Source organism: Mobula hypostoma, chromosome 21, assembly GCF_963921235.1.
Source record: "Mobula hypostoma chromosome 21, sMobHyp1.1, whole genome shotgun sequence".
In the NCBI taxonomy this organism is placed as follows: Eukaryota; Metazoa; Chordata; class Chondrichthyes; order Myliobatiformes; family Myliobatidae; genus Mobula; species Mobula hypostoma.
The window spans coordinates 5769477-5793181 of NC_086117.1; the positions used below are offsets into that span (position 1 = coordinate 5769477).

The window sequence follows — 23705 nt, forward strand, 5'->3', positions numbered from 1 at the left end:
CAATGAGCCAGGAACCCGAAGTCCTGCCCCCTACACCAGTCTCTCAGCCACGCATTAATATGCCTGATCATGCTATTCTTGCGCTTGTTAACACGTGGCACAGGCAGCATTCCTGAGATTACTACCCTGGAGGTCCTAATTTTCAGCTTCCTACCCAACTCCCCGAATTCTCTCTTCAGGGGTCCTCTCTTTTTCTACCTATGTCACTGGTACCAATGTATACCAAGACTTCAGGCTGTTCACCTTCTCCCTTCAGAATACTCTGCACCGGATCCGAGATATCCCATACCCTGGCACCTGGGAGGGAAACCACCACGCGGGTATCTCTATCAGGCTGACAGAACCTGTTCCCCTCACTATGACTACCACATTCCTCATCTTCTTCTCTCTCTTCTGAGGTTCAATGCCAGAGACCCAATCACCGTGGTCATCCTCTATCAGGTCACCCCACCACCCCCCAACAGCATCCAAAACGGGATAACGATTACTGAGGGGGATGGCCACAGAGGTGTTCTCTACTATCTCCTCCTTCCCACCCCTGACAGTCACTCATTTATCTAATTCCTGCAGCCTCAGGGTGACTAATTCCCTGTAGCTTCTATCTATCTCCTGCTCACCTTCCCTAATAAGCAGTAGGTCATCAAGCTGCAGCTCCAGATTCCTAACACGGTCTCTCAGAAGCTGCATCTCGGTGCACCTGGCGCAGATGTGGCCAACTGGGAGACTGGAAGATTTCCAGGACTTCCACATCTGACACCCAGAGCAAAGTACTAGCCCTATAGACATGCTCTCTATTCTTCAAAAAAAAACTGCAAGGAAAAAACTAAGTTCACTTACCCACTTACCTCGCCAAAGTCGAGGGAACACACACCCTCATTGAGGGGTTAGCAGTGGAAGGGGTGTGTAGCTTCAAGTTCTGGGTGTTAATATTTCAAAGATTGTATGCTGGGCCCAACATACTGATGCAATCACACGGAAGGCATTGCCAGCGACAATACTTCATTAGGAGTTTCAGGAGAAACTTCATTATTTCACCACAGACTCTAGTAAATGTCTACAGATGAACCGTGGAGAGCATTCTAACTGGTTGCATCATCATCTGGCGTGAAGGCGCCAATGCACAAGGTCAGAAAAAGCTGCAAAAGTCGATGCCTCAAGAAGGTAGCATTAAGGACCCCCACCACCCAGGACATACCCTCTTCTCATTACTACCATCAGAGAGGAGGTACCGGAGCTTGAAGACCAACACTCAACAGCTCTCCATCGGATTTCTGAATGGACCCGTGAATGCTACCTCGCTATTCTTTTTGCTTTCTTTTCCCACTGCTCAGTTAATTTTTTAAAATATGTTTCTTAATATAACTTATGTTGTGTTTTATGTCTTGTACTGTACTGCTGCCACAAACCAACAAATTTCATGGCAAGCGTCAGTGATAGTTAACCTGACTCTGATTCTTAAAAGCACAACACATGCAAAAACTGGAGAGCTGGAATAAACACAAAATGCTGGTGAACACAGCAGGCCAGGCAGCATCACTAGGAAGAGGTACAGTCGACGTTTCAGGCCAAGACCCTTCATCAGGACTAACTGAAAGAAGAACTAGTAAGAGATTTGAAAGTGGGAGGGGGAGGGGGAGATCCGAAATGATAGGCGAAGATAGGAGGAGGAGGGATGGAGCTAAGAGCTGGAAAGTCGATTGGCAAAAGGGACACAAGGCTGGAGAAGGAAGAAGATCTTGGGACGGGAGGAGAGGAGCACCAGAGAAAGATGGAGAGCAGGCAAGGAGTTATAGTGAGAGGGACAGAGGGAGAAAAAAGAGAGAGAAAGAAAAAAAAAGGGGGAATAAATAAATAAATAAATATAAGGGATGGGGTAAGAAGGGGAGGAAGGGCATTAATGGAAGTTAGAGAAGTCAATGTTCATGCCATCAGGTTGGAGGCTACCCAGACAGAATATAAGGTGTTGTTCCTCCAACCTGAGTGTGGCTTCATCTTGACAGTAGAGGAGGCTGTGGATTGACATATCAGAATGGGAATGGGATGTGGAATTAAAATGTGTGGCCACTGGGAGACCCTGCTTTCTCTGGCGGACAGAGCAGAGGTGCTCCCCATCCCTTATTTATTTATTTATTTATTCCCCCGACCCCCCTTTCTCTTTTTTCTCCCTCTGTCCCTCTCACTATAACTCCTTGCCTGCTCTCCATCTTTCTCTGGTGCTCCTCTCCTCCCGTCCCATGATCCTCCCTTCTCCAGCCTTGTATCCCTTTTGCCAATCGACTTTCCAGCTCTTAGCTCCATCCCTCCCCCTCCTGTCTTCTCCTATCATTTTGGATCTCCCCCTCCCCCTCTCAAACCTCTTACTATCTCTTCTTTCAGTTAGTCCTGACAAAGAGTCTCGGCCTGAAACATCGACTGTACCTCTCCCTATAAATGCTGCCTGGCCTGCTGCGTTCCACCTGCATTTTGTGTGTGTTGCTTGAATTTCCAGCATCTGCAGACTTCCTCGTGTTTGAGATGGAATAAAAGCAGAAAATACTGGATATACCTAGACAGTCTATAATGAGAAAAGATGTTAATGGCTTGGTATAAATAACTGTTGTTGATGCTGTCGCCAATAGCTGGCCCCAAATAAATTAAACCATCTACTTCAGGCCAAGGAGCTACGCTCTCTTTCCACACTCCCCCAACAATTAAAACTCCTCCTGGATAATAAGACACACCAATCTTCACATTCCTCTTGCAAGAGCTATTTTTATGTGGAGTGTACTAAGTCCCTGTTGAACCTACAGCACTCAACACAACGACAAGCTTGATGCATGTTGCCTGCAGTCCTAGGAGAACTTTGTCAGCCACTGCCCGGTCTTCACGTTTTCCCGTGTATAAAATGATGCATCGTTTTTAAACAAGTAAAAAGAAAATAACGAAGAATGTGAATTCAGGCACCTTTTGGATTTTTAGCATGCATAATTCTCAGATAATGAAGTCGTCAGGCCTGCATGGTGGAATAACTAGATTTGGGAGATATCATTTGCGGCAAGCAGGTATCAGATAATTACCATTTAAAAGAGGAGAGCACTTGGTCTCCTCCCCTTGAAAGTCAATGGCATCAACTAGGCGACATTTTCCACCAACAGCTTCCAAGAGGTAATTGCAGAACAGAATCTCACAAGGACCAGGCACATAGCTGGCACGTTTCTAGAGGTCAGGGGCTGGGTAGCCGCTCATTTGGGACAGGTGAGTCACGTTCTGAGTTTCCACCATCTGCCGTTCCCAAGTCAGGAGTGAAATAGAATTGTCATCACCTGCCTGAACTGAAAGCAGCAGCAATACGTAAGCTCAACTGCATTCAGGCTGAGGCAGTTCACACCATCAATGGATCTGCCAGGCTGAGAAGTCAGTTTTTTTAGGTTTGTTGGGATGGTTTTGATGGACAGCATATGATGTTAGGGGTCAGATTAGTGATAGCAATAGGGATGAGGGAAGTGAGAGGTCAGTAGCAGCAAATAAGAGGAATGGAAGTCAGATTTCAGATAGGAGTTTCCCAAGGTCAGAGGCCAGAGATCTCTGAGGACAGATGTCTGAGGTCTATGAGGCCCCAAGAATGAGGGCTGATGATCTCTGAGGTCGGCAACTCCTGGGGTTGGAGGTACAAGGTTAGCAAGTCCCAGGATTGGAGGCCGAGGTCAGTTGGTAGGTCCTGAGGTCAGAAGGCCATCAGCATTGAGCCTGGAGGTTCGAAGACTGAGGTTAGCGGGTTCAGTGTTCAAAACCCAAAGGTTGATGACCCTGGGTCAGCAGGTCTGGAGGCCAAAGGCTTGATTCTGAGAGTCCAGGGCCAGTGCCTGAAGGTCAGAGGCCAAGTGGTGATCTGTCCTGCGTTGGAGGCCCATCTGTGTGTGTAGATTGGGAGGGGGTGGTGGGAAACAGATTTGTTTTGCTGCTGCTGTTTGTTGTATACTGTATGTTGACTGCATGTTATTCTGATGAACATTGTGGGCATGCTTTGTTGGCAATGAAATATGTGGCGACACGTGCTGCCTGCTCCCCAGCACATCGTTAGGTTATGTTGGTCTTTAACGCAAATGATGTGTGTTTTGATGTAGATGTAACTAATAGAGCTAATCTAATAAATAAATAAATCTGATCTGTCAACAGTCTGTTCACCAGTGTAACATCAATATAGAAAGCTATGACAGTAGAGTGGTTCAGTATGAGTTTAATAGCCACAGCAGTACACCATCAACTCAAAGAAACACTTTCAAGGTCTCTTCATCTCATGTCTGCGATACTTATTGCTTATTAATTAATTCATTAATTCTTCTTTTCCTGTTTGCACAGTTTGTTGTCTTCTGCATTCTGGTTGAATGACCTAGATGGCCAGTCCTTCAGTGATTCTGTTATAGTTGTTATTCTATAGATTTATTGGGTATGCCCACAAGAAGATGAATCTCAGAGTTATATATGGTGATATATATGTACCTTGAGAATAAAATATACTTTGAACTTTTGAACTTTGAAGTTCAAATCCTCCCATAAGTCTGAGGAAGTCAAATTCAACTAATTAAGTGAATCTAGAATTGAACAAGTCTTGGTAACTACCGACTGTTGTTACAAACCATCTGGTTCGCTATGTCTCAGATCTATGTTCATAATTAATTTCTACCCAGGGATCGATGTTCATAATTAATTTCTACCTATTAGTCTCTGCCCATGAAGATCAAGGGGGCGCAAATTCAACTGGGCATCAGTGAAAGTCATGGCGCAACATACACGCGGCATACAAAAGAGTTTCTGGAAGCGTGGTTTTCTGTTAACAATACTGTAAACAGACTCATAGACCTCGATCCTATTTATGAGCCAATGCAGACAAAATTCCAAATCACAACACATGAAGGTTGCCACACAACCAATAAGGGACAGACTTTCTTCCTACACTACAACTGAGTTTCCATAATGACAACCAGTCGGCTGGTTGATAAGTATATAAAGGCCAAGCTCTGGGAGGACACAACAATTAGCAGTGCACTGAAGATGTTTCCTCGTATGATGACAAAATGTTTGCAACTAAATTGCCAAGATCAGAGAACAACTCAACCCAACCATCAACCAGCCAAGATACACATTTTCCAAATTATTTCCAATTAATTTCTTTCTCACTTCAGAAACAAGCAAAGATGGACAATAAATACCAGCACAACTTGCAACATCCATACCCATGAAAAAACAAATTAAATCCAGCATTGCAGCATGTGCTATCTTTCCTCACAAGGGCTCCTTTCGCCAGGCTATTTAAAATGCACAAATGCAAAGACAGCACCACTATCGCAATCACAGACTTCAACAATCCACCTCACCGCTCCAGGGAGCAGGGTTTTATCCTGACCTCTAGTGCAGTCTGTGGGGTGTTTGGATGTTCTCTCACTATACCAGTTCCCTCCAATATCCCAAAGACATGTTGATTGGTCGTCAAACTGGCTGGTACAGTGAGTGGTCAGAGAATCAGGAAGAGTTGATGGATGTGTAAGGAAGAGAAGGTTATAGGATAGTAATTGGGGGAATGGGATTGGTGGGATTGTTCTAAGAGCTACCAGACTCAATAGGCCTAAAGGCCACTTTCTAAATTGTAAGAAAAGTACAAAGGAATATGGACAATCATCATCATCATTTTGTGCCGTGTTGGCGATGATAGTCTTTTGACCATGATTGCTCTTGGCAAGTTTTTTTACAGAAGTGGTTTGCTGTTGCTTTCTTCTGAGTAGTACCTTTGCAAGATGGGTGACCCCAGCCGTTATCAAAACTCTTCAGAGATTGTCTGCCTGCTGTCAGTGGTCGCATAACCAGGACTTGTGATATGTACCAGCTGCTCATACGGCCATCCACCACCTGCTCCCATGGCTGCACGTAACCCTCAACCGGGGGGGGGGGGGGTTAAGCAGGTGTTACACCTTGCCCAAGGTACAGGCTAGTGGAGGGAAGGAGCGCCTTACACCTCCTTTGGTAGAGACGTATTTCCACCTTGCCACCTGAATATGGACAATATCCTTTCAAAATACAGACATTAGTATCTAACAGGATCATGGGAGTATCTCTGCCACACTTGAAGACCAACATTTTCTCACACATATGTGCTGCACCTTCCAGTGAAGCAACATAGAGTCAACCAGCACAGAAGCAGGCCCACCACTTCATCTGGTCCATGCTGACCAAGATTCCCATCTAAGCCAGTTCCACTATTCCTGGTACCTTTGAGTAAAAGAACCAAGAGCATCAAAGAAATCAAGATTTTGTGGCTACTACTTTATTAATATCCTGCTTCAATATATGATGGGCACTGCTTAAGGCGGTGGGATGTAAATACGTCTTTACCAAAGGAGGTGTAAGGCACTCCTTCCCTTCACTAGCCTGGAGGTCACCCTTGGGAAAGATGTAGCACCTGCTTAGTCGCCCTGTCCGGGTCATGTGAAACCATGGGAACAGGTGGTGGATGGTCGTACGAACAGCTGGTGCACATCACAAGTCCTGGTTACGCGACCACTGATGCCAAGCAGACAATCTCTGAAGAGTATTGATAATGGCTGGGTTCACCCGTTTTGTAAGGACTCTGCCCAGAAGAAGGAAAATGCAAACCACTCCTGTAGAAAAATTTGCCAAGAACAATCATGGTCATGGAAAGACCATGATCACCCACTTCATACGACACGGTGCATAACCAACGAAATGCTACCATAGCTGCCAACTCTATAACAGAGATTCCCAACCTTCATTATGCCATGGGCCCCTACCATTAACTGAGGGGGTCTGTGGAAACCACATTGGGAACCCCTGCTCTAGAGAGTGTTCACAGTTCAGTGTTGACATGATTTTCCATGCAATCCCTCCAATTTTTAACTGGGATTTTAGACCGGTCATTCCAAAACCTGATCTTTAAAACTACAAATCATAAGCACAAGGTTTTCTGCAGATGCTGGAAATCCAGCACAACACACACAAAATGCTGGAGGAACTCAGCAGGTCAGGCAGCATCCACAGACAGAAACAAACAGTTGTTGTCTCGGGCAGAGACCCTTTATCAGGACTGAGCTCTGCTGAGTGCCTCCAGTATTCTGTATTCATCTTTAAAACTGTTCAAAGACTCCTGAAGCACATTGTAGGTTCTGTTTTCAATCGTAGCCCCAAAAATACGAGATTCCATTTTTAAATAATAACATCAAATAATGTCCCGAACTCTTCACAACATAACTAGTTCATTTTTCTGACAAGGAAGAGAAAGTCTGGATAACCAAATAAACAGTTGTGGCAATTTCAAAGGAGAAAGCTTGATGATGCAAGGATTTTGTCAGGAAATCCCGACTAATGAAGGCCAATACACCATACATCTTGTTAACTATCCTATCAACTTGCTCTGAAAATTTGAGGGATTTGTGGACTTGGACCCAGAGATTCCTCTGTTCCTCCACACTGCTAAGAATTCCACCATTAACCCTGAATTCTGCTTTCAAGTTTGACCTTCCAAAGTGAATCACTTCACACTTTTAGGGATTGAACTCCATCTGCCATTTCTCAGCTCAGCTCTGTATCCTGTCTGTGCCTTATTGTAACCTGGACAACCTTCTCCATTATCTGTAATGTCACCTGCAAACTTACTTCATTTATGTATAAACATTCCACTAAACAAAAAAAAACTGACAAGCGCTCAATGGAAAGGAAACACACTGGCCATTACATACCTGCCCAAAATGCATGGTTATCGGCCGCTGGTCGTCTCGCTGTCTCCCTTCCTTCTTCTCAGACAGAGGGGATGCCATACCTTTATGCTGGACATTGTCTCCCGCCACTGAGTAGCCATTTTCTGCCATTTCCTGCAAGACAGACACAAGTGACTTGCATTCGCAGGACCATTTGTGGTTAGGGGACACGGGACATGAAGGAAGCGCTGCAGGGAACAGCAGTCGACATGTTCTGATGTTAGAAACGCAAGCTATACACACACACCAATAAACCAGTGAGTGACATACCAATTGCAACACAACCCTGTAGAACCCTGAGAGTAAAATAGGGAAAAACAATTCATTAATCAAAGAGTTACATCTCTCATTGCAATCCAGCGATAGTCACTGTGCAGGGAAGAATCAGACACATCTTCTGCTAGTTCTGACTGAGGATAAAATATCCTGCGGTAGCATATTGGTTAGTGTGACGCTATTACAACTCAAGGCGTTGGAGTTTAGAGTTTGATTCTGGTGTCCTCTGCAAGCAGGCTCGTATGTTACTTCCTGTGTTCGTGTGGGTTTTCTCCAAGTGCTGTAATTTTCTTCCAGTCGAAAGACAATTAGTAGGTTAATTGGTCATTGTATGCTGTCCTGTGATTAGGCTAGGGTTAAATCAGTGGGTTGCTAGGCAGCGCAGCTCTAAGTGCTGGAAGGGCCTATTTCACACTGTATCTCTAAATAAGTAAATATACTTTCAGATATCACCATTGTATGACCAAGAGTAGCAATATAGGTGTTACCTGTCACATCGTTCTCTTCACGATTGGTGTGGACAACAGATGAAAATTAGTCCTGAATGTCTCAGTAGCTGTCAGGATCAAGGGAGCGTGAGGAAGGAGATTTTTCACCAGAATTGAATTGTGCTTGCTTTTAAAAGTGAGCTGCATCAAAATCTCCCACAGTTTTAAAACAAGTAGATCATTCTAAATGGATAAAACTGGTGATAGTTAACCTGGGCTACTAATGAATAGGCAAGGATTTAATCTCATCATCCAGGAGCTCCATCTGATTTGAAGGTTCTGATCTGTTCTCATGATATTTGGTTATTCTTCTCCGAGGATCATCACCTTGTTGTGATGGAGAGGCTTGCGAGTTCCTGAGATCCCAAGAGCAATGCCATCTGGAGTTTAGCCATCTGACGCTTAGCTCCCGGCAGTCACTCGTGGCAAGGTCAGGGTGAGGTCCAGACAAGGAGCAATCTAACCCAGACCTCAGTGGTGCAGCTGGTGGAAGATGATGACATATCACAACTGCAGTGACGGCAGAGGAAGGCTACAGCAGTGCAGGGACTCCAGTTACCTTGCATTCGATGCCACTGGACCCTGATCCTGATATATCAAGGACCGTGGGGTGTCTGTCCATGTATCAGCACCCCATGTTAAACAAAGTCACACACAAGCATTCTCCATTAATGGAATCTATCCTAACGTCCCAGATTAAGTCCAGTGGCGATCAGCAAGTGGCAAAGGGTGCAGGGTTGTGAGATCTGGCCAGAATATGTGGATTCTGGATCAGCCTCTACAGCCACTTGAGTGCCCAGCAATAGACAACCCCTTAAGAGAACATCAAACTTGACTCAAGTGATTGCACTACTGCTAATTTGGCTATTGTTTATTTTAAGTCCCTATTTTACTGAAGTAATGAGAATAGGGATTCTTTTTGACAGAATTTCCAATGGATGATTGAGAAAGATGTAGCAATTCTCATGAAATAAAGTTTCTGTACACTAGAATCAAAGAATTTACTTCAGACTATCTATGTATAACACTGGCAGAGAGGTTTGGCTTAACACACACTAAGTGCTGGAGGAACTCAACAGGTCAGGTAGTGTCTATGGAGAGGAATGAACAGTTGATGTTTTAGGCCGAGACATTTCATCAAGACTTTAAAGGAAGGAGGAAGAAGCCAGAATAAGAAGGTGAGGGGAAGGGAAGGGTCTTGGCCTGAATCATTGACAGTTTATTCCTCTCCATAGATGCTGCCTGAACCACTGAGTTCCTTCAGTATTTTGTGAGTGTTGCTCTGGATTTCCCGCATCTGCAGAATCTTTTGTGTTTATAATTTTTGGACCAGAAGATCATAAGAAATAGGTGTAGAATAATGCCATTCAGCCCATTGTGTCTGCACCACCATTCATCATGGCTGACTTATCACCTCTCTTCAATTCCATTCTCCTGTCTTTTTCCTGTAACCTTTGACATCTTTACTAATCAAGCACCTATCAACCTCTGTTTTAAATATACTCAATGACTTGGCTTCCAGAGCCATCTGTGGCAATGAACCAGGACTGGAGAAAAAAAGATGAGGAGTTCTGTTGAAGGGTCTTGGCCCGAAACGTCGACTGTACTCTTTTCCATAGATGCTGCCTGGGCTGCTGAGTTCCTCCAGCACTTTGTGTGTGTTGCTTGGATTTCCAGCATCTGCAGGTTTTCTCTTGTTTCTATTTATATTTATTGTGTCTTTTGATTATTATTGGATCCTTTTTCTTACTGTGTTTTTTTTGTGCTGCATTGGATCTGGGTAACAGTTATTTTGTTCTCCTTTACACTGTATACTGGAAATGACATTAAACAATTTTGAATATTGAATTGGTCACTAATTGGCAGCAACACTCAAGTAGGCCAGGAAGTTCAGTAACACAACAAACAGAACTCTGGAGAATGCTACAGCAGCGATGCTCATGAGGTTGAGGTTAAGGAGGGATATTAAAGGAAAACCTTCACTCAACATCTAACTTGTGCTTTAACCATCTGAGCCAATATCAGACTAGAGCCCAGAAAGAAACAATACAACCTTTTTGGGTTAAGAGACGCTCGCCATCTCTCCACATTTTTCAAAAAGCCCACTCAGTATCGTCACTGTTAATGCATTTTCAAGTGGACTCACAACAATGCCTCAAACAGTTCCACATTGATCAGATAATATACTTAATGGCTCAGTACTTATTGCAGCACCAAAAATAAATCAAATACCTTTTGCTTCAAACGATTTTTCACCTCTTTTATTCCCATTTTCGCATGGTCCTTTGCCTAGAAGTGCAGAAGAGAATTCAAGTTAAAACCACTTCATTAGACTTCATCTCCCTTCAATAGTAACAAGCCTTCCCATTAAGCCATTTCTGTTTCAGCTGTTTCGGTACAATGCATTAACAGAAAACAGGAGCTGCAAAAAGTTCGAAGGAAGAACCAAGAACTTCTGAATACTAATAAATAGTTCACACATGCTCACTTATTTATTATCTATCTGTCTGTCCATTTATTTACTTATTTTGGAGATGCCGCGGGGAACACCCTTCCGGCCCACTGAGCCACACTGCCCAGCAACCTCTAATTTAACCCTAGTCTAATCTTGGGACAATTTACAATGACCAAATAACCTACTAACTGGCACAGTTCTTGATTAGCAAGGGCATCAAAGGGTATGGGGAGAAGGCAGGGGAGCGGGGAATGACTGGAAGAATTGGATCGGCCCATGATTGAATGGCAGAGCAGACTCGAGGGTCTTATGGTCTTTGGGATGTGGAAGGAAACCTGAACACCCAGAGGAAACCTGCACAGTCCATGGGGAGAATGTACAAACTCCTTACAGATGGCATTGGAATTGATCTCTAACCTCTGACGTTGTAATACTGTTGCACTTACAATGAAGACACATGCTCGATGGTTGAGGAACATCTTCTTCCCCTCCACTGTCAGATTTCTGAACAAGCAAAGAATCCATGTATTGGCCACGGTGGATTTAAAATATGGAAGGAAATGTCAAACTCGAATGGGTCAAGGACAATGGAAGCAGATAGATCCATTGTCTTTGTCCCCGTCATGTGCTTGGAGATGGAAGCTGCCATATTGTGCAACTGTTTTACATCCTCTATTTTGTGAGATGAAGTTGCTTCACTTTCTTTCTGTTTTAAAGTAAACACAATGTTGCTTCAGGTAACCTGGTGGACTAGAGATAATTTCCAAATGATAGGTTATTTGTGAGGTGAATATAACATACAGGTTTGTGAGTGTCGGGATCTGTGAGTGCCTGGAGTGATTCGAGCTGGTTACTGAAGAGAACAAAGAGCCATAAATTATCAACTGTCACTTGCTGGGAAGAGGGTAATAAATAGATGCTGGCCTTGAGCAGAGCCAATAAAAAGGTGTTAAAGGTCAGACCCATGACCTATAGCCTATGACACTGGAATGCAGTATTTGAATTGGTAAGGAACAAATATAAAAGTGGAGGCTTCAAATATGCTATCAGGAATAAATCTCTCAAGAGACCCACCATTGTGAGGAAGAACCCCCACGCCAGAGGCTAGGAGAAGATAGGATCGATCATCTGACCAATGAGGATCCCCTATTTAGGAGTTATAAATTGGACAAGTTGTCTGAGTGAGTATTGGTGGAAAGGGAACAGCAAAATTCATGTATAAGACATGGCTGTAAGCAGCACAAGGGCCCCACAGGGACTGTATTGGCTCCCTTTCTGTTTACCCCATATGCCTCGGAATTCAGAAACAACACTGAGCCATGTCATGTCATCTGCAGAAATTCTCTGATGACTCAGCAACAGTTTGGTGTACAAAGGGAGGATGGGAGGATGAATACAGGACCCTGGTGGAGGACTTTGTCGAATGGTGCAAGCTGAATCATCTGCAGCTCTACATCAGTAAAGGAGATGGTGATGGACTTGCGGAAGACCAAGGCTGCACTGCTCCCTGTTACTATTTTTAGTGAGGACATGGATGCGGTGAGGACCTAGAAGTACCTGTAGTTGCACCTGGATGACAAACCTGAGTGGAAGACCAACACAGAAGCTGTGTACAAGAAGGGCCAGAGGAGACTGAGGTCCCTTGGAGTGTGCAGGCCTCTCCTTCACAGGTTCTACCAGTCTGTTGTTGCCGGTACAATCTTCTATGCGGTGGTGTGCTGGGGCAATGGCATCACCTTGGGTGATGCAAACAGGCTCAATAAATGGATTAGAAAGGCTGGCTCTGTTACAGGAGTCAAACTGGACACAGTGGAGGTTGTGGTAGAACAAAGGACCCTTTGGAAAATCACGGCAATTCTAGACAATGTTTTTAACCCTCTGCATGCCACCTTGGCTGAACTGAAGAGCATTTTCAGTAACAGAATCAGACAACTGCACTGCTCCAAAGAGGGCTATATGAGGTCAATCTTTCCCTCAGCCATTAGGTTCAATAGTTAGCAAACCTATAGCTGGAGAAGTGATGACCCCCTTCTGTTAGACTGTTATTAACCTCTGTTTACCAGAGCTCTGTTTAAGCTCTGTTTACCACACCCTGCTATCGCAGACATGCTGTGCAATACTACCATCACTTCTTATCTGGACGGTGTGAATGTGCACCCATTACTGTATAATATTATGGTCATTCCTGCACTACCATCTTTATCAGTGAGAACTCAGAAATCTTGAAATTCTTGTAATCTTTGACTTGTAAATCTTGTACAACTTATTTTTAACCTAACTTACTTTTTTTATTCTTTCTTACTTCTCTTCTAATATTTATATATCTGTGCACTTGTAATAATACTGTGACTGTAATTTCCTTTGGGATCAATAAAGTATCTAGCGATCTAAATTGAATTGAATTGAATTGAATTGACTTTATTTCTTACATCCTTCACATACACAAGGAGTAAAAATGTTCACGTTACATCTCTGTCTAAATGTGCAATGTGCAATCATAGTAATTTATATTATACTTGATGTATTGCACTGTACTGCTGCTGCAAACAACAAACCTCATGGCACATGTCAGTGATAACAAACCAGAGTAACACACACAAAATGTTGGTGGAACTCAGCAGGTCAGGCAGCATCTATTAAGAGGAATAAAGAGTCAACATTTTGGTCCAAGACTCTTCATCATAATAAACCTGATTCTGATAATGTGCTGAAACTCTGACAAGGTTGAAATTAAAACCCCTAAAATATTTCTACCTTTTTTGACACAGACATTGCTAATTATGGTCAAATTATCCTCGGAGGAACAGAATGAATCAAGTGAAGAAGCAAACAGGAAAGAAATATTCTCCAAAAGAAAATTACGAGGCTTAGAATGCACCAGAATGAAAAGTCGTAAGCACGTCGAGGTATAACTGGATACTGAAGGAGAAATGTACTGTAGCAAATTCACAATGCAAATGGCCCAGTAGGGTCCACAGTTTTCTTTATAATGATTCTCAACTACCTAATGATAAACATTTTTGGTGCATTGTAAGCTTACACTGTGGTTTCCAGGGGCTTATTACTTCTGACATTGTCTTCCTTTTTTATATTCTCTAATAATCTGGATCACTTGGAGCAGTGACTTAACTAGATTCAGCAGAGAAGTTTGTAAACAAGGTCAGTTGCGGACCCTGGAGATCTTTTACATCTTGTTTTCACTGGCATCACTCCTTTGTCAGCTTCGAAGGTCACCTGGATTATCAGTCCCAGCGGGCTCATGAGATCTCTTCTGGGAAATCCTGGAAGAAACCTTGTTATATCTTCCCCGGTTGTCCACCCAGGAGACACCAATTTTGGTACCAAACCAGCTTCACTGAACACTCATGAAGTATGTTTGGCCTATTGTGTTTGTATCGGCCATTTGCTAGAACAATGTACTCTTTGCTTCAAACATTTATCGGCTCTTTCTCTTTTAAATGTGCAGTGGTCTCAACTCCATCAACACCAGACGCAGATTTTGTCAGCCTTTCTCCTCTCCGTTAAATTGAATGATCCCTCCTCACTGGTTCCTCTGTCAGGGAAAATTTTCTTTCTCACTCACCCAATCAAAATCTTTCATGATTATATTAGATGTCTGCATATAACATAAATTATTAGTTGCTTCTAAAAAAAGACCATTCACCATAAAACAGAGCAGCAGATTAGCCCATTCAGCCCATTGAGTCTGCTCTGCCATTCGATCACAATTGATTTATTTTCCCTCTATACTCGATTCTCCTTGCCTTCTCCTTGTAACCTTTGAAATTCTTACTAATCAAGAACCTATCACCCTCCACTTTAAATATACCGAACAACTTGGCCTCTGCAGCCACCTGTGACAATGAATTCTACAGATTCACCAGCTTCTGGCTAAGGAAGTTCCTTTTCATTTCTGTTCTAAAAGGATATCCTTATATTCTGAGGCTGTGCCCTTTGGTCCTAGACTCCTCTAGGAACACTGGAAAATGGAGGGCGTTACTCATGCAGGCTTGGGAAAGGAGAAAAACCCTGAGACATGGGAGCTCGTAACAAATAAACTTTCTGAAACCAATTAAACTGCTTTTCCTTGTAATGAGAAAGGAGTCATAGCCGACTTGCAGGTGACTCTAGCAAATTTTTACAGATGTACCAGCATGGCGAGCATTCTAACTAGTTGCATCACCATTTGTTATGGAGGGTCCACCGCACTGAATTGGGAAAAGCTGCAGAAGGTGGCAAACTCAGCCAGCTTTATCATGGGCACTCACCTCCCCAGCATCAAGAACACCTGCAAAAGGCAATGCCTTAAAAAGGCGGCATCCATCATTAATGACCTCCATCACCCAGGACATGCCATCTTCTCATGTCAGAGAGGAGGTACAGGAGCCTGAAAACACTCTCTCAATGTTTTAGGAAAAGCTTCTTCCCCTCTGCCATTAGATTTCAGAATGAATAGTGAACAAAACAATGAACACTATCTCACAATTTTCTCTCTGTTAGCACTACTTACTTAATTTAATTATTTTAATATATATTTCTAATTGTAATTTATAGGTTTTTATGTCTTGTTCCATACTGCTGTTGCAAAACAGCTTATTTCACGACATATTTGTGGTAAGATTTTGTTTTGCTTTATGTGCTGTGTGTGATGTACGTATGTTTTGGGAGTGCACTGCAGTCTGGAGGAATGCTGTTTTGTTTGGTTGTATATATGTACAGTCAGATGACAGTAAAGTTGAATTTGAAATGTCAGTGATATTAAACCTGACTCTGATCTTTGAAGATACTGCTATTCAATTCTGTACTCTTCAGTAACATATAACTGTGCAAATGCTGCAGACAGATACTTCATTATGATATATTTCATTGAAATATTCATTCCCCTATGATTTTCATAAATTAACAAAATTTGTAACATTTTAAAACCATCCACTTACAAACTTGTACACTGTTTTCATTGCGGGGTTCGCCTTTGTCTTCATTGTATTTATGAGGGCCCCACTTCCTTTCTGTTAATAGATTAATGTTTAAATAATTTGCATTCTGCAAGTAAATAGCTAAAGCATCATATTGCAAAAACATTCTCACAATATTTCAGAGAGAGAATCACAGACTCTTTTTTAAATGGTGATTTTCCTGTAATACCTAGGGATTTGAATGATAACATATCCCGGGACTAATTGATACATACTCAGACATAATTTGTAGGCAAAATTGCATACAAAACTGCATACATTTCAAAAACTGTGAAACTGCTAATTTATCATTAGGCTTAAGATGTATCAAATCTGAGTAAATAAAATCTTACAAATCTTACTAAAATAGTAATACAGGAGCCAATCAGGAAAAGCTGAAAATATAAGGAAAATGTTGAATTCTAAAATAAAAAAACAGAAAATGCTAAAAATATCCAGGATGTCAGGCAGCATCCATGGAGAGAGAAACAGTGATAATGTTTCAGATCAAAGTGTTATCATCAGAACCAGTCATTATTAAAATTCAAATAAAGTGTCTTCAACCAGATATATAGAACACAGAACATAGAATAGTACAGCACAGTACAGGGCCTTCGGCCCACAATGTTGTGCTGACCTTCAAACCCTGCCTCCTATATAACCCCTCACCTTAAATTCCTCCATCTGCAGGCATTTCTCATTTTTTAGAGTCAGAGGGCCAGACAGCAGGGAAACAGGCCCTTCGGCTCAATGCTTCCATACTGACTGTGTTGCTCAGAGAGCTGGTCTCATCAGCACTCATTTCGGCAACAGGCCGCTAAACCTTTCGATCTGTGTAGTTACCCTGATGGCTTTAAATGATGCTAATGTGTCCACAAAACCACTGTTTCTGGCATCTCTTTCCAAATATGCACCACCCTTTGTGTGAAGAAGCTGCCCCTGATTTTCTTTCAGATCTCTTGGCTCTGGGCCGGCTGGTGGTGCAATGACATTGGCACCAGACCCGGGGAGTGGAGGTTCCCGGGTTTGAAACCAGTCGGGTTCGCTCCTGAGTACGCTTTCCACCCGTGCCGGGTTGAGTGTCGAGATCACAACTCGACCTCGTAAAATAAAGGGAAAAATACTGTGAAAATGTCTGTGTGAGGAGTGGAGCGCCATACAGTCTCTCCCTCGCTCCGTGCCCTGTAAAAGCCATGAGAAAGACATCACGCATGCATGCACGCACACGCAGACGCACAGATGCACAGACTCGCACGCACGCAGGCACACGCCAAAAAAAAAACTCTTGGCTCTGACCTTAAACTAATGCGCTCTAAGTTTTTGTAGCCTCCTCCTTGGTAAAAAGATAACGAGCTTTCATCCAATCAATGCCCCTCCTGATCTTATATATCTCTATTAGATCATCCCCCTTGATCTCCTACGCCACAGGGAATAAAGCAACTTCTGTCAGCTATTCCTGACCAACCCTCTACCGCTCAACCCCCCCACCACCAAGCACCCAACCACATCTACACAACAGAGCAGAGGCACGGGTTCAGAAAGAAGACCGTTCTGTTTATTTCACTAAGCTACCTGCAAATGTACTTTCTAGCAACCAGCTTAAGAAAGCAAATGATAGAGACACCAAGGTTAGGGGTGTAGTGGACAGCAAGGTAAACTATCAAAGCTTGCAACAGGATCTGGACCAGGTGGAAGACTGGGCTGAAAAATGACAGATGGAACTTAATTCAGACGAGTGTGAGTGTCGCCTTTGGGAGGACAATCCAGGGTAGGACTGACACTGCGAATGGTAGGACACTGAGGAGTGTCGTAGAACAGTAGGATCTGGGAATACAGATTCATAATTCCTTGAAAGTGTGCCACAGGTTGATAGGATTGTAAAGAAAACTTTTAGCACACTGGCCTAAATAAATCAAAGCACTAAGTACAGGAGATGGGATGTTATGTTGAAGTTGAACAACACATTGGTGAGGCCTAATTTGGAGCACTGTGTGCACTTTTGGTCACCTGCCTACAATCTTACGTCAATATGATTGAAAGAGTACAGAGAAAATTTACAAGGATGTTGCCAGGAGTTGAGGACCTGAACTGTGGGGAAAGTTTGAATAGGTTAGAACTTTATTCGTGTTGGGCACGTGGTCAAGTGGTTAAGGCGTTCGTCTTGTGATCTGAAGGTCGCTAGTTCGAGCCTCAGCTGTGGCAGCGTGTTTGTGTCCTTGAGAAAGGCACTCAATCACACATTGCTCTAGTGTCTGTGCAAGGAGTGGCGTCCCACACAGACTTCCAATCTGCGCCTTGTAAGGCATGAAAATGCCCGACGCAGGCCTCTCATGGTCTGAGTCGACGTTCCCCTTATTTTCTAGAATGTAGAAGAATGAGGGGAGGTTAGAAACAGATGAAAAAGGGTGAAAGGAGAAATGTTTAGGGGGACCATGAGGGGGAATTTCTTCACTCAGAGGATGGTAAGAGTGAGGAACAAGCTTCCAGTAGAAGTGATAGATGCAGGTCTGATTTCGATATTTAAGATAAATTTATACATGTACATCGATACATGTATGGGAGGGGTACGGAGGGTATGGTCCAGGTACAGGTCAATGGGACGAGGCAAATTAATGGCTCGGCAGGGACTAGATGGATTGAAAGTCCCGTTGTATGCTGTGGTGTTCTATGACTCTATGATACAGACTTAGGAAAATCTACAACAATAATGAGCCCCGTAATCAGATTAAAATAGCCAAGCCCATATACAGATAATGTTGAATTCTAGAATGCACCATCCCATGATAAAAAGTAAAGTATAATTAATATTCAGAATTTTAAAGAATGCTTGTAAAACAAAAACTGAAACATTTCATGGACATTGAAGTTAATTTAACTTTTAGTTTTTTAAAATTCATTCAAGTATTTCAGGAGGCTTTTATGAGCATTCCATTTGGAAAGGAAATAAGTGATCCTACTCACCTTCACTGTGAACAGCCACTGATGATAGGATTTGTAGCTTCCTACATAAAGCAGAAAGGTGTCTTACTTGAAAATCGACCCACATAATGAACAACATTTCAGTCAAATGTTCTAATATATCTTCTTGCAGTTCATTCAATTTATATCGAAATGTCTGTTGGATACAACTCAGTCAAGCTAGAAGATGCAGGAATTCCATCTTGCCTTTTATTTAAAGGTTCCCTTTATGTGTCACATGTACATCGAAACATTGAACCATAGAGTGAGTCCAAAGATGTGCTGGGGGAAGGATGCAAGTGTTGCTGTGACTCTGGTGGCAACATAGCATGCCCACAGCTCAGTAACCCTAACCTTTGGCATGAGGGAGGAAAGCAGAGCACCCAGTGGACACCCACGTGGGGAGAACGTACATACTGCTTACGGACAGTGGCATGGACTGAACCCTGATCTTACAGCTGCTATGCAAAGCATTTCACTAAACAACATCTGTTTGGGCTGAACACTACTGACCATTTAATAAGTTAGTGTTTACCAGGAGTGCCAGAACCTGTCATGAATTACAGCAAAAGTAGATAGAGAGGTGGCTAGAACAGAAAGGTAGTTGCAAATACTTTATAGGCAGGAAATACTTTGTGCACCATGGCAGTATCAATTCATAATCTCTATCACAGCGCATTTTCTGATGTGCCGACTTCCTATCAGTTTAGCCGCACGATTCCCACTTTACTTCATTCTCCTCATTTTCCATTGTCTCCTCTTGTCAAACTCTAAACACAATCTGCGTCACATTAATGTGGGAAACACGAACCTTCCTACACCTTGTGAACAGTGACCATATAGGGGCCATTACAATTAGTTCATACTGCTTTGTGTTACTTGCAAGGCTTAGATGAACAATTCTTCTATTTTCCTTCGCAGAAAGATGGCATTCCTCATACTTACTGATATCATGTAGCAAAGCGGTTAGCTTAATGCTTTACAGCACCAGCTGTAAGATCAGGTTTCAATTCCTACCACCGTCTATAAGGAGTATGTATGTTCTCCATGTGAATACTGTACATGGATTTCCTCCAGGCGCTCCAGTCCTCTCCCACAATCCAAAGATGTAGGTTAGGGTTGGTGAGCTGTGGCTATGATGTGTTGGCACCAGAAACATGGCGACACTTGCGGGCTGCCCCCGGCACATCCTCCACTCAACCGATGCAAACGTCTGCATGTTTCAATGTACATGTAACAAATAAAGCTAATCTTTATCTTTGTGGCCCTTGTAAAGGAACAGAGCACCACTGGGTGCTCTGCTTTCCTCCCTCATGCCAAAGGTTAGGGTTACTGAGCTGTGGGCATGCTATGTTGCCACCAGAGTCACAGCGACACTTGCATCCTTCCCCCAGCACATCCTTGGACTCACTCTATGGTTCGATGTTTCGATGTACATGTGTCACATAAAGGGAATCTTTAAATAAAAGGCAAGGTGGAATTCCTGCATCTTCTAGCTTCACCTTTTGTGAAGGTGCCCTCATAGTTCGGATAGTGAGATGCCGATTTGGACCCACTGACACTGATGCAACAAGAAATGTTTTTTAAAATAAAAAAAAGAAACATAAATTATCAACTCGCTTGAACCTGTTCCCAATCCTCTCTGTTCCTTTTCTTTATTTTTATTTAGAGATATAGTCCGGAACAGGCCTTTCCAGCCTAACGAGCCACACCACCCAGCAACCCACCTATTTAACCCTAGCCGCATCACAGGCACTTTACAATGACCAGTTAATCAACTAACCAGTATGTCTTTGAAATGTGGGAGGAAAGTGGATCACCCACACAGTTCATGAGGAGAACGTACAAATTTCTCACAGATGGAATTGAACTCCGAACTCCGACCTCTTTCCTTTATACTCCTGCTCCTCAAACATCCACCTGTTATTGTGAAATTAGCCACAGTCGATGTATTATCAAGGCACATATATGTCACCATATATTACCTTGAGATTCATTTTCTTGTGAGCATTTAGAGAAAACTAAAGAAATACAATGGAACTTATGAAAAACTATAAATAACAACGACTGACAAACAATCAGTGTGCAAAAGACAAACAGCCAATGTGCCTTCTAGCTTGTGAGTTTTTAATTCGGTTGTGGCAAGGTCCTTGATTTACTCCTTGGATCGTGTGGCTTGCTGTGGCATTTCAAGGGGCAGTTAACGTTCATCCGCATTGCTTGGGGCTTGCAGTCACTAATAGACCAGACAGGGCAGGTTTGGCAGATATAGCAATATAGCCCATGGATGATAGAAAAATGGATGGCTACGTAGGAGGAAAGGGTGAGATTGATCTTAAAATAGGTTATAAAGTTAGCACAACATTGTGGGCTGAAGGGCCTGTAATGTGTTGTCATTTCTATGTTCTACACTCCATGATCACTTTATTAGGTACACCTGTTAGTTCATGCAAATATCTGATCAGCCCATCATGTGGTAGCAACCCAATGTATAAAAGCACGCAGACATGGTCAAGAGGTTCAGTTGTTGTTCAGACCAAACATCAGAATGGAGCAGAAATGTGATCAAAGTGACTTTGACTGTGGAATGATTGTTGGTGCCAGACAGGGTGACTTGAGCATCTCAGTAACTGCTGATCGCCTGGGATTTTCACACAGAACAGTCTCTAGAGTTTACAGAGAATAGTGCGAGAAACAAAAAATACCCAGTGAATAGCAGTTCTGTGGGAGAAAACACCTAGAGAGGTTAGAGGAGAATGGCCGGACTGGTTCCAGTTGATAGGAAGGTGACAGTAACCGTGCTTTACAACAGCGGTGTGCAGAAGATTATCCCTGAACACACAACCTGCCGATCCTTGAAGTGGATGGGCTACAGCAACAGAAGACCACGAAAGTAAACTCAGTGGCCACTTTATTAGCGACAGGAGGTACCTAATAAAATGGCCACTGAGCGCATTCCCTTTCCTGAAAGATATAAACGAACAAAATGCTTCTTTTAAAGACAATCCAGTGGTTTCATAGTTGTCATTATTGATGCTTGCTTTTGAGACCATGCTCATTTTCATTAACTGAATTTTAAATTCCCCAGCTGCTGTGGAAGAATTTGAACCTCATTACCTTCAGATCAATGGCCCAATGTTATCGTGCGCTCACCACATCTTTCACAAACATTATCATTAGATCGTCTTCTTTCCTGCTTCTCTTTTTGTGTTTATCCTTTTTTCCTAATCAGGAGGATTATTACGGAATAATATTCATGCCCAAGAACAATATTCCTCTCTGTGACAAGAATGACTCCTGCAGTACAGGGCTTAAAAATTTTAGATGCATGCATGTAGCCTAGGTGTCAAATGCACCTTACGCCCCATTTAGATACAATTCTGACAGGATGCTGTGAACTAAGTGACTATTGAAATTCAATATAGTCATCATATAGAATTTATAATTTTAAAATGTGGAATAAATCATTAAATCTCCTACATTTTGATCATAGATTTTGTTCTTTCACATGCTATGTGCCATCTCATTCTTTATTCTGCTCTTTGAACGTTAAGCTTTCATTTTTTCCCTTTTAAAAATATTCTCGTCTCTTTTTCTCCCAGTTATTTTAATTTTGTTGACCCTAATATGAACCTAAGCTCAAGTCTATTTGTAATTTTTTTTCTTTTGTCTTTATGTAGCCTTTTCATTCACCCTTCTATCATCAATTTTTCTTCCCTGTGCAGTGTCCTTCCTCATTAGCACACGTGAAGCTTGGTTGTGTGATAGCTAGAGTTACCACTGAACATGTACTGAGATTTCAACATTGGGTAACTTTACTATAATACACCTTCAGACTTACAAATAATAATGAAATACAGCAAGAATATCACTGAGGGAAAAGTACGAGGGGTGATTGATAAGTTTGTGGCCTAAGGTAGACGGAGTCAATTTTAGGAAACCTAGCACATTTATTTTTCAGCATAGTCCCCTCCTACATTTACACACTTAGTCCAGCGGCCGTGGAGCATATGGATCCCTTCTTTGTAGAAGTCGGCGTCTTGGACCTCCAGAAAGTGGTCCACAGCAGGGTTGATTGATAAGTACGTGGCCTAAGGTAGAAGGAGATGAGTTATACAGCTCTCATTACATGCAAGTGCAGTTCAACTCTTTGCGTGATTATGCAGAAAGTTTGAAGTTAATAACTCATCTCCTTCTACCTTGGGCCACAAACTTATCAATCAACCCTGCTGTGGACCACTTTCTGGAGACGCCGACTTCTACAAAGAAGGAATCCGTAAGCTCCACGACTGCTGAACTAAGTGTGTAAGTGTAGGAGGGGACTATGTTGAAAAATAAGTGTTCTAGGTTTTCTAAAATTGACTCCGTCTACTTTAGGCCACCAATTTATCAATCACCCCTCATATATGCTGAGGACTAAAGCATCATAGAATGTTAGGATTAAAGTTAGGATTAACTGTGGCGGGACAGTAGGTAGTGGTTAGCACAATGCTTTACAGTACCAGTGATCTGGGTTCAATTCCTGCCATTGCCTATAAGGAGTTTGTACGTTCTCTCTGCAGCTGTGTGGTTTTCCTCCAAGTGCTCAGTTTCCTCCCACAGTCCAAAAGCATGCCTGTAGGGAGATCAACTGCTCATTGTAAATTGTCATGGGATTAGGCTAGGGACTAATTGGGGACTGCTGGACGACACGGTTCCAAGGACCTGAAGCTCTTATTCCAGGTTGTATCTCAATTAATAAATTTTTAAAAATTACAAGTGAAAACAATCAGAAGCCTAATGTAAAACAGTAAGACCAGAATGATCTGGGTTTTTATTTTTAGCAAGG

The 23705-nt window shown here is 42.7% G+C and overlaps 1 protein-coding gene across 5 annotated transcripts in view; it reads right to left on the reverse strand.

The window, feature by feature from the left end:
- LOC134359757 (DENN domain-containing protein 1A-like) overlaps window positions 1-23705 on the reverse strand; it is a 634195-nt gene that overhangs the window by 94865 nt on the left and 515625 nt on the right. For all 5 annotated transcript variants that reach the window (XM_063073354.1, XM_063073353.1, XM_063073352.1 and 2 more), the window contains exons 16-19: window positions 18881-18921; window positions 15902-15973; window positions 10742-10798; window positions 7728-7859 (exon numbers count right to left, since the gene is read on the reverse strand). In XM_063073354.1, the coding sequence (XP_062929424.1) occupies window positions 7728-7859; window positions 10742-10798; window positions 15902-15973; window positions 18881-18921 (302 nt within the window). The remainder of the gene's footprint in view (window positions 1-7727; window positions 7860-10741; window positions 10799-15901; window positions 15974-18880; window positions 18922-23705) is intronic.